Source organism: Oncorhynchus kisutch, linkage group LG20 (genome assembly GCF_002021735.2).
Source record: "Oncorhynchus kisutch isolate 150728-3 linkage group LG20, Okis_V2, whole genome shotgun sequence".
Classification (NCBI taxonomy): domain Eukaryota; kingdom Metazoa; phylum Chordata; class Actinopteri; order Salmoniformes; family Salmonidae; genus Oncorhynchus; species Oncorhynchus kisutch.
Genome location: NC_034193.2, coordinates 19,141,596 through 19,161,486, shown reverse-complemented (window position 1 = coordinate 19,161,486; position 19,891 = coordinate 19,141,596). Strand labels below are relative to the sequence as shown.

The window sequence follows — 19,891 nt, the reverse complement described above, 5'->3', positions numbered from 1 at the left end:
GCGGTGGTGTACGGGTGTCGGGAATGTTTTCCTGGCACTCGTTAAGGTCCTTTGATACCAATTGAGCAACGGACGTTTCCGAAACATTGTAAAATCCATGCCCCGAAGAATTCGGGAGATAATACAAAGAAAAAAACATGTTTATTTTTTTATTTATTTTTTTCATCTTTGAAATGCAAGAGAATGGCTGTTATATTACGATTTTGACCAAAAGATGGCGGCAGTGTATCTGCAACATTTTAGACTGATCCAATGAACCATTGCATTACTTGTAACGGCAGATTTCCTCCTCTTCGTCTGAAGAGGAGTAAGGATCGGACCAGAATGCAGTGTGGTAAGTGTTCATGACGATTTTAATAACAAAAGCACTGAACACTATGAAATACAAAAACAATAAACAAATACGTGAAATAACAAAACCGAAACAGTACCGTGTGGTGAAAAACACAGACACGGAAACAAACACCCACAAAGCAACAGTGAAACTCAGGCTACCTAAGTATGATTCTCAATCAGAGACAAGTAACGACACCTGCCTCTGATTGAGAACCATACTAGGCCGAACATAGAAATAGAAAAACATAGAAAGACAAAACAGACTGCCTACCCCAACTCACGCCCTGACCATACTAAATAAAGACAAAACAAAGGAAAATAAAGGTCAGAACGTGACATTACTGTTCAAAATGTTGTATCAAGTCTGCCCTAATTGGTTTATTGATACATTTTCAAGTACATAACTGTGCACTCTTCTCAAACAATAGCTTGTTATTATTTCACTGTAATAGCTACTGTAAATTGAACAGTGCAGGTAGATTAACAAGAATTTAAACTTTCTGCACATATAAGACATGTCTATGTCCTGGGAAATTATTTGGTTACTTACAACGTCATGCTAATCACATTAGCGCATGTTAGCTCAACCGTCCCGCGGGGACACACCGATCCTGTTGAGGAATGTGTGTTAGTGTACATGTGTTCCTGTGTGTGTGTGTGTGTGTGTGTGTGTGTGTGTGTGTGTGTGTGTGTGTGCGCACGCACACAGCCCTCTGCAGAGATAACACACCTAGTGCTAGGCTAATATCACGGCGCCGGAGAAGATGGCTGACATTTTACATGCTCCTAACCGAATGTGTTTTTTTTTGCGTTGTTTGTGACTTATTTTTTTGCTTATTCTGCACATAATGTTGCTCCTACCGCTTCTAATGGCCGAAAAGAACTTCAGAAAGGCGATTACTCACCACGAACTTGCAGAAGCAAGTTCTTCTGTTTTTTTTCTCCTTTAACGAGTCTGAAGAGCCTGACATGAAGGACATACTGCTTTCCCGGGAACAGGCCCAAATCCCCGTCATTTGCGTGAAGAGAAAACAAAGAAAAAGAAGACGGAGGTCGAGCTGCCTTCTGAGAATTCGTAGGCGATCGAATAAACCTTCACTGCCTTCCTTTCTACTAGCTAACATGCAATCATTGGAAAATAAAATCGACGACCTACGAGGAAGATTAAACTACCAACGGGACATTAAAAACTGTAATATCTTATTCTTCACCGAGTTGTGGCTGAACGACAACATTATCAACATACAGCTGGCTGGTTATACGCTGTATCGGCAGGATAGAACAGCGGCGTCTGGTAAGACGAGGGGGCGGACTACGTATAATTATAAATATAGTCTCGAGGTTTTTCTCACCTGACACAGAACCCAAACTAGCTGCGCGCGTGCACCATCGCGTGCGACATCGTGCATAAATGTATTTTGTCCCCCCACACCAAACACGATCACGACACGCAGGTTAAAATATCAAAACAAACTCTGAACCAATTATATTAATTTGGGTCCAGGTTGAAAAGCATTAAACATTTATGGCAATTTAGCTAGGTAGCTTGCACTTGCTAGCTAATTTGTCCTATTTAGCTAGCTTGCTGTTGCTAGCTAATTTGTCCTGGAATATAAACATTGAGTTGTTATTTTACCTGAAATGCACAAGGTCCTATACTCCACCAATTAATCCACACATAAATGGTCAACCAAATCGTTTCTAGTCATCTCTCCTCCTTCCAGGCTTTATATTGCGATTGGCATTACCGCCACCGACCTATTTTGTTTTTCAGTCACCCACGTGGGTATAACCAATGAGGAGATGGCGTGTGGGTACTTGCTTCTATAAACCAATGAGGAGATGGGAGAGGCAGACTTGCAGCGCGATCTGTGTCAGAAATAGAACTGACTTCTATTTTATCCTTTGGCAACGCAGATGCTCGTTGGCGCTCGCGAGCAGTGTGGGTGCAATAATTTAATAATATAGATTTCTAAATTTATTCTGCAATGCTCGCGTACATGACGCGAGCGGTGTAGTCAGCCAGCCTGTGAGGTAGAGTATCTCATGATAAGCTGTGGACCACACTATCTACAGTTTTCATCTGTATGTTTCGGAGCTTTCTACATACCACCTCAGACCGATGCTGGCACTAAGACCGCACTCAATGAGATGTATTCCACCATAAGCTAACAGGAAAACACTCGTCCAGAGGTGGCGCTCCTAGTGGCCAGGGACTTTAATGCAGGGAAACTTAAATCAATTTTACCAAATTTCTATCAGCATGTTAAATGTGCAACCAGAGGGGGAAAAAACTCTAGACCACCTTTACTCCACACACAGAGACTCATACAAAGCTCTCCCTTGCCCTCCATTTGGCAAATCTGACCATAATTCTATCCTCATGATTCCTGATTACAAGCAAAAATTAAAGCAGGAAGCACCAGTGACTTGGTCAATAAAAAAGTGGTGAGATGTAGCAGATGCTAAGCTATAGTACTGTTTTGTTAGCACAGACTGGAATATGTTCCGTGATTCTTCCTATGGCATTGAGGAGTACACCACATCAGTCATTGGCTTCATCAATAAGTGCATCGATGACGCCATCCCCACAGTGACCGTACGTACATACCCCAACCAGAAGCCATGGATACAGACAACATTCGCACTGAGCTAAAGGCTAGAGCTGCCGCTTTCAAGGAGTGGGACTCTAAACCGGAAGCTTATAAGAAATCCCGCTATGCCCCCCGACGAACCAGCAAACAGGCAAAGCATCAATAAAGGACTAAGATCAAATCGAACTACACCGGCTCCGATGCTCGTCAGATGTGGCAGGGCTTGCAAACCATTACAGACTACAAAGGGAAGCACATCCGAGAGCTGCCCAGTGACACAAGCATACCAGACGAACTTGATTCGAGGCAAATAACACTGAAACATGCATGAGAGCACCAGCTGTTCCGGACGACTGTGTGATCACGCTCTTTGCAGCTGATGTGAGTAAGACCTTTAAACAGGTGAACATTCACAAGGCCACAGGGACAGACGGATTACCAGGACTTGTATTGCGAGCATTCACTGACCAACTGGCAAGTGTCTTTACTGACATGTTCAACCTCTCCCTGTCCAAGTCTGTAATACCAACATGTTTTCACTTGTAATTCACTGTATCACAATTCCAGTGCGTCAGAAGTTAACATACACTAAGTTGACTGTGCCTTTAAACATCTTGGAAAATTCCAGAAAATGATGTTATTGCTTTAGAAGCTTCTGATAGGCTAATTGACATCATTTGAGTAAATTGGAGGTGTATCTGTGGATGTATTTCAAGGCCTACCTTCAAACCCAGTGCCTCTTTGCTTGACATCATGGGAATATCAAAAGAAATCAGCCAAAATATTGTAGACCTCCACAAGTCTGGTTCATCCTTGGGATTTCCAAACGCCTGAAAGTACCACGTTCATCTGTACAAACAATAGTACGCATGTATAACACCATGGGACCACATAGGCGTCATACTGCTCAGGAAGGAGATGCGTTCTGTCTCCTAGAGATTAACGTACTTTGGTGCGAAAAGTGCAAATGAATCCCAGAACAACAGCAAAGGACCCTGTGAAGATGCTGGAGGAAACAGGTACAAAAGTATCTATATCCACAGCATAATGAGTCCTATATCGACACTACCTGAAAGACTGCTCAGCAAGGAAGAAGCCACTGCTCCAAAACCGCCATAAAAAAGCCAGACTACGGTTTGCAACTGAACATGGGGACAAAGATCGTACTTTTTGGAGAAATGTGCTCTGGTCTAATGAAGCAAAAATAGAACTGTTTGGCCATAATGACCATCGTTATGTTTGGAGGAAAAAGAGGGAGAATTGCAAGCAGAAGAACACCATCCTAACCGTGAAGCACGGGGGTGGCAGCATCATGTTGTGGGGGGTGCTTTGCTGCAGGAGGGACTGGTGCACTTCACAAAATAGATGGCATTGTGACGAAGGAAAATGATGTGGATATTTTTAAGCAACATCTTAAGACATCAGTCAGGAAGTTAAGGCTTGGTTGCAAATGGGTCTTCCAAATGGACAATAACCCCAAGCATACTTTCAAAGTTGTGGCAAAATGGCTTAAGGACAACAAAGTCAAGCTTTTGGAGTGGCCATCACAAAGCCCAGGCCTCAATCCGATAGAAAATTTGTGGGTAGAACTGAAAAAGCGTGTGCGAGCAAGGAGCCTATAAAACTGACTCAGTTACACCAGCTTTGTCAGGAGGAATGGGCCAAAATTCACCCAACTTATTGTGGGAAGCTTGTGGAAGGCTACCCGAAACGTTTGACCCAAGTTAAACAATTTAAAGGCAATGCTACCATATACTAATTAAGTGTATGTAAACTTCTGACCCACTGAGAATGGGATGAAAGAAATAAATTCTGAAATAAATCATTCTCTCTACTATTATTCTGACATTTCACATTCTTAAAATAAAGTGGTGATCCTAACTGACCTAAGACAGGGAATTTGTATTAACATTAAATGGCAGGAATTGTGAAAAACTGAGTTTAAATGTATTTGGCTAAGGTGTATGTAAACTTCCGACTTCAACTGTCCATATTACCTCAATTACCTTGGCTATCTGGTGTTCCCGCACATTGACTCTGTACCTGTACCCCCTGTATATAGTCTCGCTATTGTTATTTTACTGCTGCTCTTTAATTACGTGTTTCTTCTTTTTCTTATTCTTCTTTTTTAAACTGCATTGTTGGTTAGGGGCTTATCAGCATTTCACTGTTAGGTCTGCACCTGTTGTATTCGGCGCGTGAGACAAATAACATTTTGTTTTATTTGGTGTGTGCTCGAATACACGGTCCCCATAGACTCCAGTGGAGAACATTTGGTATTTTATTAGGATCCCCATTAGCTGTGGCAAAAGCAGCAGTTACTCTTCCTGGGGTCCAACACAAAACAGGAAACATGACGTAATACACAACATCAATAGACAAGAACAGAACAAGGACAGAACTACATACATGAAACCATTTTTAAAAAGCAGAGAATGAGAGAGAAAGGTAGTTTAGGATGTTACATGATTGTGTGCATGTGGATGTCTTTTTCCGTAGAGTTGTTATGCTATCAGCCACGATCTGGGTAGACATAGTAAAAATGCTTGACTGCTTGACATTGTTATCAGGAGGCAGAAAAAAACTCTAAGACTACTTTTAAAAGTGGTAATTATTGCAAAAGCACACGTGAAAATGCTCTAAGGCTGATACCTGGTGCATTGGAGGGATACATTTTTACTTTCACTTTTTTTACGCTTCACGCCCCATACTCTACAAGCAGCTCTGCTTGAAAAGTTTAGACATGTTCACGGCTGCCAGGTTCAGTGGGCTCAGACTCTGCAGACTTGAAAGACCTCGGGCAGTTTTTAACATTGCAGTTTTTGTTGGAGATCTTCTCAAGTGAGTGTGAGAATTGTGGTGTGTGACAGAGGGAGTGGGGGGGGATGTGTGACAGAGGGAGTGGGGGATGTGTGACAGAGGGAGTGGGGTGATGTGTGACAGACAGAGTGGGGTGCTGTGTGACAGAGGGAGTGGGGTGATGTGTGACAGACAGAGTGGGGTGATGTGTGACAGAGGGGGTGGGGTGATGTGTGACAGAGGGAGTGGGGTGATGTGTGACAGAGGGAGTGGGGTGATGTGTTACAGAGGGAGTGGGGGATGTGTGACAGAGGGAGTGGGGGGATGTGTGACAGAGGGAGTGGGGGGATGTGTGACAGAGGGAGTGGGGGGATGTGTGACAGAGGGAGTGGGGGGATGTGTGACAGAAGGAGTGGGGTGATGTGTGACAGAGGGAGTGGGGTGATGTGTGACAGACAGAGTGGGGTGATGTGTGACAGAGGGAGTGGGGTGATGTGTGACAGAGGGAGTGGGGTGATGTGTGACAGAGGGAGTGGGGTGACGTGTTACAGAGGGAGTGGGGGATGTGTGACAGAGGGAGTGGGGGATGTGTTACAGAGGGAGTGGGGGATGTGTGGCAGAGGGAGGCAGGTGTGGCAGAGGGAGTGGGGGATGTGTTACAGAGGGAGTGGGGGATGTGTGGCAGAGGGAGTGGGGGATTTGTTACAGAGGGAGTGGGGGATGTGTTACAGAGGGAGTGGGGGATGTGTTACAGAGGGAGTGGGGGATGTGTTACAGAGGGAGTGGGGGATGTGTAGAAAGATGAGGGAGGGGGGTGAGAAAGGCTATCGAGTGAGGGAGCGAGGGATGTGGGAGGGGGGGTGTAAGAAAGAGGGAGAGAGCGAGAGAAGCAGTGCTATAATAGTGGATTAGCCTGTTATAAGATTTGCACTGTCTGTCAGCACTAATGTTGTCACCCCATTTTTTATGAAGAAGACCTAGAGCTGCTACACACCAAGCTTCTCTCTGTTCTCCTGGCTGACTGTCACCCCGTAAACACTCTGACACTCTGACACACACACACACACACACACACACACACACACACACACACACACACACACACACACACACACACACACACACACACACACACACACACACACACTGTTCCACCCTTTGGCAAAGACCTCACGCTCCAGATCAGAAAGAAAATGGAAACGAAGAAGTGTCTTGATCAGTGGCGGTGTCTTCAGGCGCATTTTGGCTTTTGGAGACTTGTTATGTTGTCTAATGAAAATATCCCTTTTTAAATATCCCTGTATTTGGTTTTCAGTCTTGTCAGGGCTGTTTATGTATACATCAAGGGGTGGTTGGAGCTGGGTTGTTGTTAACATAGACCTCTCGCTTAGATAAAACTACTGGATGTAATTGATATATTGGGACTATGATGGGCCAGGATGTTTAGGTGGATGTTTTTTTGCCTCTGTATTGTGATCATGGCATCCCTCTTTGTGGTGTTCCAGGAGTGGTTACTCCCTCTTTGTGGTGTGCCAGGAGTGGTTACTCCCTCTTTGTGGTGTGCCAGGAGTGGTTACTTCCTCTTTGTGGTGTGCTAGGAGTGGTTACTCCCTCTTTGTGGTGTGCCAGGAGTGGTTACTTCCTCTTTGTGGTGTGCCAGGAGTGGTTACTTCCTCTTTGTGGTGTGCCAGGAGTGGTTACTTCCTCTTTGTGGTGTTCCAGGAGTGGTTACTCCCTCTTTGTGGTGTGCCAGGAGTGGTTACTTCCTCTTTGTGGTATGCCAGGAGTGGTTACTCCCTCTTTGTGGTGTTCCAGGAGTGGTTACTCCCTCTTTGTGGTGTTCCAGGAGTGGTTACTTCCTCTTTGTGGTGTTCCAGGAGTGGTTACTCCCTCTTTGTGGTGTTCCAGGAGTGGTTACTTCCTCTTTGTGGTGTGCCAGAAGTGGTTACTTCCTCTTTGTGGTGTGCCAGGAGTGGTTACTCCCTCTTTGTGGTGTTCCAGGAGTGGTTACTTCCTCTTTGTGGTGTTCCAGGAGTGGTTACTCCCTCTTTGTGGTGTTCCAGGAGTGGTTACTTCCTCTTTGTGGTGTTCCAGGAGTGGTTACTCCCTCTTTGTGGTGTTCCAGGAGTGGTTACTTCCTCTTTGTGGTGTTCCAGGAGTGGTTACTTCCTCTTTGTGGTGTTCCAGGAGTGGTTACTCCCTCTTTGTGGTGTTCCAGGAGTGGTTACTTCCTCTTTGTGGTGTTCCAGGAGTGGTTACTCCCTCTTTGTGGTGTTCCAGGAGTGGTTACTCCCTCTTTGTGGTGTTCCAGGAGTGGTTACTTCCTCTTTGTGGTATGCCAGGAGTGGTTACTCCCTCTTTGTGGTGTGCCAGGAGTGGTTACTTCCTCTTTGTGGTGTGCCAGGAGTGGTTACTCCCTCTTTGTGGTGTTCCAGGAGTGGTTACTCCCTCTTTGTGGTGTTCCAGGAGTGGTTACTTCCTCTTTGTGGTGTTCCAGGAGTGGTTACTTCCTCTTTGTGGTGTTCCAGGAGTGGTTACTTCCTCTTTGTGGTGTGCCAGAAGTGGTTACTTCCTCTTTGTGGTGTGCCAGGAGTGGTTACTCCCTCTTTGTGGTGTGCCAGAAGTGGTTACTTCCTCTTTGTGGTGTGCCAGGAGTGGTTACTCCCTCTTTGTGGTGTTCCAGGAGTGGTTACTTCCTCTTTGTGGTGTTCCAGGAGTGGTTACTTCCTCTTTGTGGTGTTCCAGGAGTGGTTACTCCCTCTTTGTGGTGTTCCAGGAGTGGTTACTTCCTCTTTGTGGTGTTCCAGGAGTGGTTACTTCCTCTTTGTGGTGTTCCAGGAGTGGTTACTTCCTCTTTGTGGTGTTCCAGGAGTGGTTACTCCCTCTTTGTGGTGTTCCAGGAGTGGTTACTTCCTCTTTGTGGTGTTCCAGGAGTGGTTACTTCCTCTTTGTGGTGTTCCAGGAGTGGTTACTTCCTGACAACTGTATAATAGAACAACTGCAGTTTTAAACGGACTGCAGTTGTTCTAGCTATATAAAGTTTCCCTGCTTCTCCTCGTACATGCTGATGTCGATACTTAGCTTGGCTGATGTGGTACACAGCGAGGGATAGCTGTGACACGCTGGTCTGGACAGAAGTGTGTTGTTAGTGCAGTATTCGCGAAGAAGGGGGTTGAAATAATTCCAACAGTTGTATTGGAAGGGGGCGGCACTTTGGGGGCTGTGTGTGGCTGTCCATGTGGCTGTTTGAGTGAGAAAGACACAGTGGAGACCCAATCAGTAAAAAGCACTGCCCCTTGATTATGAACACACCGTGCCGACAACGTCAAAATAGCCTTTCCAGACTCTGAAGTAACGAGGGCTTCAAGTTAGGTGTCAGCCAGACTAGTTGATACCATCCTCAAATTTCGAATCTCCCAATTTTGGCACGTTCTGACCTTAGTTCCTTTGTTATGTCTTTGTTTTAGTTTGATCAGGGCGTGAGTTAGGGTGGGTAGTCTATGTTCTTTTTTCTATGTTGTGGTTTTGTGTTTGGCCTGGTATGGTTCTCAATCAGAGGCAGGTGTCGTTCGTTGTCTCTGATTGAGAATCATACTTAGGTACCCTTTTCCCACCTGTATTTGGTGGGTGATTATTTTTCAGTGTTTGTTCCACACGGGACTGTGTCGGTTCTCATTTATTTCTCTTGTTCCTTTTGTTTTCTGTGTCCAGTGATATTTCATTCAAATATATATCATGAACACAAACCACGCTGCGCTTTGGTCCTCCTCTCCTTCCACCGAAGACTACCGTTACAAGTTTGCTCTCCGCCTTCTCTTGTACACTTTGTGAGGTCGTACCCCTGTAATACCCTGTCTTTGTATATGCTAGGAATTCATTCTTTTTAGGGGCTACTTTTCTACATCACTAAGGAAATTAACATGGTCCACACAGTCCAACACAGTCGCACGACAACACCTCTTCCCCTCTCGTGAGGATGAAAAGATTTGGCATGATCCTCAAAAAGTTACACAGCGCCACCATTGAGAGCATCTTCACTGGCTGCATCGCCGCTTGGTATGGCAACTGGCGGTGTTTGAGGCCCTAGAAAATTGTCAGTCTGAAACCAACCACGTCATAGACTGTTCTCTCAGCTTGCCGCAGTCTGGAACCAACAGGACCCCGAGCAGCTTCTGCCATAAGACGGCTAAATAGTTAAACAAGTAGCTACTCCGACTGTCTGCATTTGACCCCATTTTGTGCTAACTATTCTGACTCATCACATACGTTGCTGCTACTGCTTATTATCTATTGTGTTGCCTAGTTACTTTACCCCTACCTATATGTACATATTTACCTCAATTACCTCGTACCCCTGCACATCGACTCGGTACTGGTACCCTGTGTATATAGCCACGTCATCGTTACAAATCCTCTTATTATTTTTCTATGTTTCTCTCTGCATTGTTGGGAAGGGGTGTAAGTAAGCATTTCACTGTTTGTCTACACCTGTTTTTCATGTGACAAATACTATTTTATTTGACACAATGTGACAAATACTATTTTATTTGACACACACACTACCTCTCCCTCATCCCCCCCCCTCTCTTCTATCCACCCTCTGATTCTGCTCTTTGCCGTCTCTGTTCAGATGCAGCATAGGATGCTGTGTGTGTGTGTGTGTGTGTGTGTGTGTGTGTGTGTGTGTGTGTGTGTGTGTGTGTGTGTGTGTGTGTGTGTGTGTGTGTGTGTGTGTGTGTGTGTGTGTGTGTGTCAGAGGCAGCGGCAGAGGCAGGCCGTCATTAAGTGGTTACCCTAGCATACACCATGTGATGCTAATAGCATGGGCCTGCTGTTCATGGGCTGTAGGGTGTTTACAACACAAGCACTGGAGAGGCAGGAAGGAAGGATGTCTAGAGTGCTCTCATTCACGTCTGGGAGAAAGCGAGTAAGCTTCACAAGTTCTCCGGTTCCAACGCAATGTCCTTTTTTACCTCAAAATGCATCATACTCTTGATATCACGTTTGAACAAGTCCTAGAAGTGGGTGCCTAGTTTATCCACGGAGAGGCCAAAACATTTAGAACACCTGCTCTTTCCATGACATAGACTGACCAGGTGAATCCAGGTGAAAGCTATGATCCCTTATAGATGTCACCTGTTAAATCCACTTCAATCAGGGGAGGAGACAGGTTAAAGATGGATTTGTAAGCCTTGAGACAATTGAGTATGGATTGTGTATGTGGGTCATTCAGAGGGTGAACGGTCAAGATAGAAGATTTAAGTGCCTTTGAACAGGGTATGGTAGTAGGTGCCAGTTGCACCGGCTTGTGTCAAGAACTTCAACGCTGCTGGGTTTTTCACGCTCAACAGTTTCCCGTGTGTATCAAGAATGGTCCACCACCCAAAGGACATCCAGCCAACGTGACACAACTGTGGGAAGCATTGAAATTAACATGGGCCAGCATCCCTGTGGAACACTTTCAACACCTTGTAGAGTCCCTGTCCTGACAAATGGAGGCCGTTCTGAGGGCAAAATGGTATTGCTACTCAATATTAGGAAGGTGTTCCCAATGTTTGGTATGTCTGTTTCCGTTTTTTATAAAGTAATCATCTGCAGTCTAGAGAGGTTATGTAGTGAGAGAGTAAATACCATGACAGCTGCACCGTCCATCTCCCCGTGTCCTGATTGGCTCCTGTGGTGAGTGATTGACCGGTTTGGAGCCAGTCAGTCGGCCTGGCGTGTTTACCCGACAGGTGCCAGCTTAGTCAGCGGGGGGGGGGGGGGGGGGGGGGGGGGGGGGGGTGAACAGGATGGCGGTGGAGGTGGCAGAGGAGAGGAGAGATGCTGGAGGGAGGGCGAGATTTGGGCAGGAGGACGAGGGACAGCAGGTGTTGGGGTGATCAGAAGGAGTCTCTGCCATAAAGCTGTTCACCCATTTACACACCAGGCTATCGCCTTATTGTGATTACAAATGCATGAGGCCCGTTTCTCTGAGTTGTACAGATATGAATGGCCTACATGCTCACGTACTATTTCAATCCGAGAACGTTCGGTGCTTTTGTGTACAGGTGCAGCGTCGTTCTCCAAGGAATGAATGTGGAACTAAAAGATGCAAAAGGCAAGGGAACTTATGCCAATGATTACAGTCTGTGTGCACATGAGTGTGTAAATAGGCACAATATACTTGTTCAAAACCTGTTTTGGATCCACCTGATGTGTTATATGTTCTATGTGTCCTATATCTACCTGTGAAGAACCCAATATCCCCCCCCTGCCCATAACACTACCTCCGTCTTCTCTCTCCTTTCTGTTCCAGTCGGTGTTCTGCTGTATCCCCTCTCGCTTCAGGCTTATTTCTTTCTCGCTCTGTCTCCCCTCATACCCTCTTTGTTCCACCTCGCGTATCTCTGTCCTTTTCTCACCCTCTTTACTTTCCATTGTTTTGTCCCCCTCTCTCTTTATTTTCTACCTCTCTCGAAACCTTCTGTTGTATCTCCCTTGCACAGCATCCCCCCCTCTTTCTCATCTGATATACAGTAGGCGTTAGGCTGGATAAGGAGTGACAGACACAGAGAAAGAGAGAGAGCGAGAGAGAGGTGGTAATAGTATAGCTGGCAGTGTGCGTGGAGGGGGACTTATTGTGATAGATGAGGACAAGGTGGCTTCCAGCAGCCTCCGTCTGTCTGTCTGGCTAGATGGCTGTATGTCCAGCTGTCAGGTTGGCTGGCTTGGCTGGCGGTACTGGCCTGTAAAGAGCACGGGGCCCTTCATGGATCAATTCCCTATCACAGCTCCACTGAAGTATTTCTGCTATGGAAAACATGTTACATTTTCAATGCTTTGAATAGGACCTTGAATGCGGTCACACAGAGATGTGTATACTTTCCTCCACAGTTTGCTGCCTGTGAGTTGTTCTCTCGTTAACAACATCCTCACTCCCATCTACAGGGACTTTCTCTTCTTCCTTTGGTGTGTGTGAGCTCTCCGCTCGATGACTCAGGCTCTCTATACTCTCTCTGCTTGATAACTCAGGCACTCAGGCTCTCTATTCTCTCTCTGCTCGATGACTCAGGCACTCAGGCTCTCTATTCAGGCTCTCTATTCTCTCTCCGCTCGATGACTCAGGCTTTCTATTCTCTCTCCACTCGATCACTCAGGCTCTATATTCTCTCGCCGCTCGATGACTCAGGCACTCAGGCTCTCTATTCTCTCTCTGCTCGATGACTCAGGCACTCAGGCTCTCTATTCAGGCTCTCTATTCTCTCTCCGCTTGATGACTCAGGCTTTCTATTCTCTCTCCACTCGATCACTCAGGCTCTATATTCTCTCTCTGTTCGATGACAGGCACTCAGGCTCTCTATTCTCTCTCTGCTCGATGACTCAGGCACTCAGGCTCTATTGTCTCTCCGCTCGATGACTCAGGCTCTCTATTCTCTCGCCGCTCGATGATTAAGGCTCTCTATTCTCTCGCCGCTCGATGATTAAGGCTCTCTATTCTCTCTCTGCTCATTGACACAGGCACTCAGGCTCTCTATTCTCTATCTGCTCGATGACTCAGGATCTCTATTCTCTCTCCGCTCGATGACTCAGGCACTCAGGCTCTCTATTCTCTCTCCCCTCGATGACTCAGGCACTCAGGCTCTCTATTCTCTCTCTGTTCGATGACTCAGGCTCTCTATTCTCTCTACGCTTGATGACTCAGGCACTCAGGCTCTCTATTCTCTCTCCTCTCGATGACTCAGGCTCTCTGTTCTCTCTCCGCTCGATGACTCAGGCTCTCTATTCTCTCTGCTCGACGACTCAGGCACTCAGGCTCTCTATTCTCTCTCTGCTTGATGACTCAGGCACTCAGGCTCTCTATTCAGGCTCTCTATTCTCTCTCCGCTCAATGATTAAGGCTCTCTATTCTCTCTCTGCTCATTGACACAGGCACTCAGGCTCTCTATTCTCTATCTGCTCGATGACTCAGGCTCTCTATTCTCTCTCCCCTCGATGACTCAGGCACTCAGGCTCTCTATTCTCTCTCCGCTCGATCACTCAGGCTCTCTATTCTCTCTCTGTTCGATGACTCAGGCTCTCTATTCTCTCTACGCTTGATGACTCAGGCACTCAGGCTCTCTATTCTCTCTCCTCTCGATGACTCAGGCTCTCTGTTCTCTCTCCACTCGATGACTCAGGCACTCAGGCTCTCTATTCTCTCTCTGCTCGATGACTCAGGGTCTCTGTTCTCTCTCTGCTCGATGACTCAGGGTCTCTTTTCTCTCTCCGTTCGATGACTCAGGCACTCAGGCTCTCTATTCTCTCTCCTCTCGATGACTCAGGGTCTCTGTTCTCTCTCCGTTCGATAACTCAGGCTCTTTATTCTCACGCCGCTCGATGACTAAGGCTCTCTATTCTCTCTACTCGATGCCTCAGGCACTCCGGCTCTCTATTCTATCTCCGTTCGATGACTAAGGCTCTCTATTCTCTCTACTCGATGCCTCAGGCACTCCGGCTCTCTATTCTATCTCCGTTCGATGACTCATGCTATCTATTATCTCTCTGCTCGATGACTCAGGCACTCAGGCTCTCTATTCTCTCTCTGCTCAATGACTCAGGCACTCAGGCTCTCTATTCTCTCTCCGCTCGATGACTCAGTCTCTCTATTCTGTCTTCGTTTGATGACTCAGGCTCTCTATTCTTTCTCCGCTCGATGACTCAGGCACGCAGGCTCTCTATTCTCTGTCTGCTCGATGACTCAGGCTCTCTATTCTCTCTCCGCTCGATGACTCAGGCTCTCTATTCTCTCTCTGCTCGATGACTCAGGCACTCAGGCTCTCTATTCTCTCTCTGCTCGATGACTCAGGCTCTTTATTCTCTCTCTGCCCAATGACTCATGCTCTATATTCTCTCTCCTCTCCATGACTCAGGCTCTCTATTCCCTCTCTGCTCGATGACTCAGGTTCTCTATTCTCTCTCTGCTCGATGACTCAGGCTCTTTATTTTCTCTCCACTTGATGACTCAGGCTCTCTATTCTCTCTCTGCTCGATGACTTAGGCTCTCTATTCTCTCTCTGCTTGATGACTCAGGCTCTCTATTCTCTCTCTGCTCGGTGACACAGGCTCTCTATTCTTTCTCCCCTTGATGACTCAGGCACTCAGGCTCTATTCTCTCTCCTATCGATTGCTCAGGATCTCTGTTCTCTCTCCGCTCGATGACTCAGGCTCTCTATTCTCTCTCTGCTCGATGACTCAGGCACTCAGGCTCTTTATTCTCTCTCCGCTCGATGACTCAGGCTCTCTATTCTCTCTCTGCTCGATGACTCAGGCACTCAGGCTCTCTCTGCCCAATGACTCATGCTCTATATTCTCTCTCCTCTCCATGACAGGCTCTCTATTCTCTCTCAGCTCGATGACTCAGGCACTCTATTCTCTCTCTGTTCGATGACTCAGGCACTCAGGCTCTCTATTCTCTCTCAGCTCAATGACTCAGGCTCTCTATTCTCTCTCTGTTTGATGACTCAGGCACTCAGGCTCTCTATTCTCTCTCTGCTCGACGACTCAGGCACTCCGGCTCTCTATTCTCTCTCTGTTCGATGACTCAGGCTCTCTATTCTCTCTCTGTTCGATGACTCAGGCACTCAGGCTCTCTATTCTCTCTCTGTTTGATGACTCAGGCTCTCTATTCTCTCTCTGTTCGATGACTCAGGCACTCAGGCTCTCTATTCTCTCTCTGCTCCTCCAAACGTCCTGGCTGTCCCTGTTTTATATAGCAGTGTCTGTCCCAATGGCTTATTGGAGGTTCTCTAATCTATTGCTGTGTGCGAATCATTTCTGCCTTGTGTTTTAATGGGACTAGATGCCTTTCTCTCCCTCTCTCAGGCTCTCCATTCTCTCTCCACTTGATGACTCAGGCACACTCTCTCTCTCTGTGTGAGATAATATGTTACATAGGGGTTGATATTATTTTTGAATGACCACCACTTCCTCTGTCCTCCATACATACAACATATGTAAGGTCCCTCAGTCAATTATTGAATTCAATCACAGATTAAACTACAAACACCAGGGAGCTTTTCGAAAGCCTCATGAAGAAGGGCAGTGATTTGTAGATGGGTAGCAATAACAAATCAGACATTGAATATCTCTTTTAAGCATGGTCACGTTAGTAGTTATGCTGTGGATGATGTATTAAACCACCCAGACACAACATAGAAACAGGAGAGGGAGAGGAATTCACCTTTCAGCAGGACAATAACCTCCAACAAAAAGCCAAATCTACACTAGTTGCTTACTAAGAAGACAGTGAATGTTCCTGAGTGGCCAAGTTACCGTTTTGAATGAAATCTGCTTGAAAATCTATGACAAGACTTGAAAATGGCTGTGATCCCCAACACTTTGACAGAGCTTGAAGACTTTTGAAAATAATAATAATGGAAAATATTTCACAATCCAGGTGTGCTAATCTTAGAGACTCACCCAAGAAGACTCCCAGCTTTTAATTGCTGCCAAAGCTGTTCCTAATATGTATTGACTCAGGGTGTTAAACACTTGTCTATTCAATAAAAAATGACAATTAAATCCATTTTAATCCCACTTTGTAACACAATACATATGTGAAGAAGGTGAATACTTATGAAATCCACTGTATAATGCTACTCCCACCATGCCACAGGGCTGCCTAGGGCGTCCTCTCCCTGTCACCAGACACACTAGCTACTCTACAGTAGCACACCAATATACCACTGACGCAGTCACACACATCAACACACAGATGTACAAACATGGATGGATGTATATATAGACACACACAAACAGGTACGCACACACATACAGTCAGGTATACACACACATACACACACATACACACACAGGCTCATTACAGAGTTTGCAGAGGACTGCGGCAGACCTCTCTGCCTTTCCTGTCACGCTACGTTTCTCTCCTCACTGCACTCCACCACTGGCCCACATACAGCCATCCACATGAGTTCCTGTAGCACCACTGGCCTACATACAGCCATCCACATGAGTTCCTGTAGCACCACTGGCCTACATATAGCCATCCACATGAGTTCCTGTAGCACCACTTGCCTACATACAGCCATCCACATGAGTTCCTGTAGCACCACTGGCCTACATACAGCCATCCACATGAGTTCCTGTAGCACCACTGGCCTACATACAGCCATCCACATGAGTTCCTGTAGCACCACTGGCCTACATACAGCCATCCACATGAGTTCCTGTAGCACCACTGGCCTACATACAGCCATCCACATGAGTTCCTGTAGCACCACTAGCCTACATACAGCCATCCACATGAGTTCCTGCAGCACCACTGGCCTACAAACAGCCATCCACATGAGTTCCTGTAGCACCACTGGCCTACATACAGCCATCCACATGAGTTCCTGCAGCACCACTGGCCTACATATAGCCATCCACATGAGTTCCTGTAGCACCACTGGCCTACATACAGCCATCCACATGAGTTCCTGCAGCATTACTGACCTACATACAGCCATCTACATGAGTCCCTGTAGCACCAATGGCCTACATACAGCCATCCACATGAGTTCCTGCAGCACCACTGGCCTACATACAGCCATCCACATGAGTTCCTGCAGCACTACTGGCCTACATACAGCCATCCTCATGAGTTCCTGCAGCACCACTGGCCTACATACAGCCATCCACATGGGTTCCTGCAGCACCACTGGCCTACATACAGCCATCCACACGAGTTCCTGCGGCACCACTGGCCTACATACAGCCATCCACATGAGTTCCTGCGGCACCACACACAGCTCATTCATATTTCATGTGCACAGATTTCCTCTCTCTCTCATCTGGGGATGCTGCTTCTGTCGCTCTCTAATGGTGTACACTATGTTATATCTGGGGATGCAACTTTCCCGTAAGGAAAAACTGAGCATAGCACATATGAAAACAGGTATCCTTGATATTACAGAGTATATTGCCCCATCTTTTTAGCTCCTCTGCATGGGAGCTATTAGGTTACATGTCCCCACTTCCCCCGGGTTGTGTTACTCAATTTCTCTTTCTTTCTCCCTCTCTCTCTCTCTTTATTTATCTCTCTCCATCCTCAGCTCTCCCCGACAGACAAGAGTTTGGAGTTTGACAGAGATTTCCGTGTCCGGCACTATGCAGGGAATGTGGTGTAAGTAACCGCTGCGGTGGTGTACTGTATGGAACCACTCTCGGCTAAAAGTCACTGTGGCGGCAGTAGTGAGTTCATTGCACTTCACTATGTTCTCTTAATATCCTAATCAGTACAACAGCGAGAGATCATCCAACACTATCAACCAAATCACAAGCTTTGTATGCTACAGTGTGCCAACCATCCTCAGTGCCTGCTTGCCTGTCCAGCCCAGCAGCTCTAGCTAACTCCCCATAGTTAACATATTATATGGCTTTAAAGATGTGACCATTATAATAACCATGGACTCTGCCTCCTGCAGCGTAGCCTAATTGGTTCAGGGAGCCCTCAAACTTCAGACTCCCTGCATCCCAAATGGCACCCTATTCCCTAGATAGTGCACTACCTTTGACCAGGGCCCGTACTGTAGGTCTCTGGTCAATGGGTTCTGGCCAAAAGGAGTGCACTATATAGGGAATAGGGTGCTATTTGAGATGCAGGCTGATACTGTAGAGTAAGGGGTGTAATGGGCCAGTTTCCCCTGGGTTTTACTGAGTAACACAGATGGCTCCTACTCTTCCACTGTCTCAGACTGGAAACAGAGGATTTGTTCTCTAATTCTTCTGTGATTCATCCATTTTAATCGTTTCTGAGTAGGGTTTAGGAGACGCTGTTGTCATTTGTAAGCACCGTCTTCGGTGCTTTTAAGACGGTCTTAGTGTCAGAAAAAGATGATCAAGAGGTTTGTGTGTGTGTGTGTGTGTGTGCGTGCGTGTGTGTGTGTGTGTGTGTGTGTGTGTGTGTGTGTGTGTGTGTGCGTGCGTGCGTGCACTTTTGTATTTACACAGGTACTCTGTGGTTGGCTTCATCGACAAGAACAAGGACACTCTCTTCCAGGACTTCAAAAGGCTACTGTACAACAGGTGAGACTCAACACACACCTGCTTTCCCCTCTCCTCTCCTCCTATTCCCCTCACATGAAACCGCAGTAGCCTTCAATTAACAGAACAACAGCACCTACAATGATGAACTGATAAACAATCTTCTCTCTTTTCCTCTCGTCCTCTATCTGTTTATTGATTGATTTGATTTCACCTTTATTTAACCAGGAAGGAAAGTTGAGAACAAGTTCTCATTTACAATTGCGACCTGGCCAAGATAAAGCAAAGCAGTTCGGCACATACAACAACACAGAGTTACACATGGAGTAAAACAAACATACAGTCAATAATACAGTAGAAAAATAAGTCTATATACAATGTGAGCAAATGAGGTGAGATAAGGGAGGTAAAGGCAAAACAAAGGCCATGGTGGCGAAGTAAATACAATATAGCAAGTAAAACACTGGAATGGTAGATTTGCAGTGGAATAATGTGCAAAGTAGAGATAGAAATAATGGGGTGCAAAGGAGCAAAATAAATAAATAAATACACTAGGGGGAGAGGTAGTTGTTTGGGCTAAATTATAGATGGGCTATGTACAGGTGCAGTAATCTGTGAGCTGCTCTGACAGCTGGTGCTTAAAGCTAGTGAGGGAGATAGGTGTTTCCAGTTTCAGAGATTTTTGTAGTTCTTTCCAGTCATTGGCAGCAGAGAACTGGAAGGGGAGGCCAAAGGAAGAATTGGTTTTGGGGGTGACCAGAGAGATATATCTGCTAGAGCGCGTGCTACAGGTGGGTGCTGCTATAGTGACCAGCGAGCTGAGATAAGGGGGGACTTTACCAAGCAGGGTCTTGTAGATGACCTGGAGCCAGTGAGTTTGGCGACAAGTATGAAGCGAGGGCCAGCCAACGAGAGCATACAGGTCGCAGTGGTGGGTGGTATATGGGGCTTTGGTGACAAAACGGATAGCACTGTGATAGACTGCATCCAATTTATTGAGTAGGGTATTGGAGGCTATTTTGTAAATGACATCGCCGAAGTCAAGGATCGGTAGGATGGTCAGTTTTACAAGGGTATGTTTGGCAGCATGAGTGAAGGATGCTTTGTTGCAAAATAGGAAGCCAATTCTAGATTTAACTTTGGATTGGAGATGTTTGATG

The 19,891-nt window shown here is 46.3% G+C and overlaps 1 protein-coding gene across 1 annotated transcript in view; it reads left to right on the top strand.

Moving 5' to 3' along the window:
• Positions 1–19,891, top strand: part of myo1d (myosin 1D) — a 121,904-nt gene that overhangs the window by 49,785 nt on the left and 52,228 nt on the right. The window contains exons 19-20 of the mRNA XM_031798980.1: positions 17,801–17,871; positions 18,699–18,773. Coding sequence (XP_031654840.1) covers positions 17,801–17,871; positions 18,699–18,773 — 146 coding nt within the window. The remainder of the gene's footprint in view (positions 1–17,800; positions 17,872–18,698; positions 18,774–19,891) is intronic.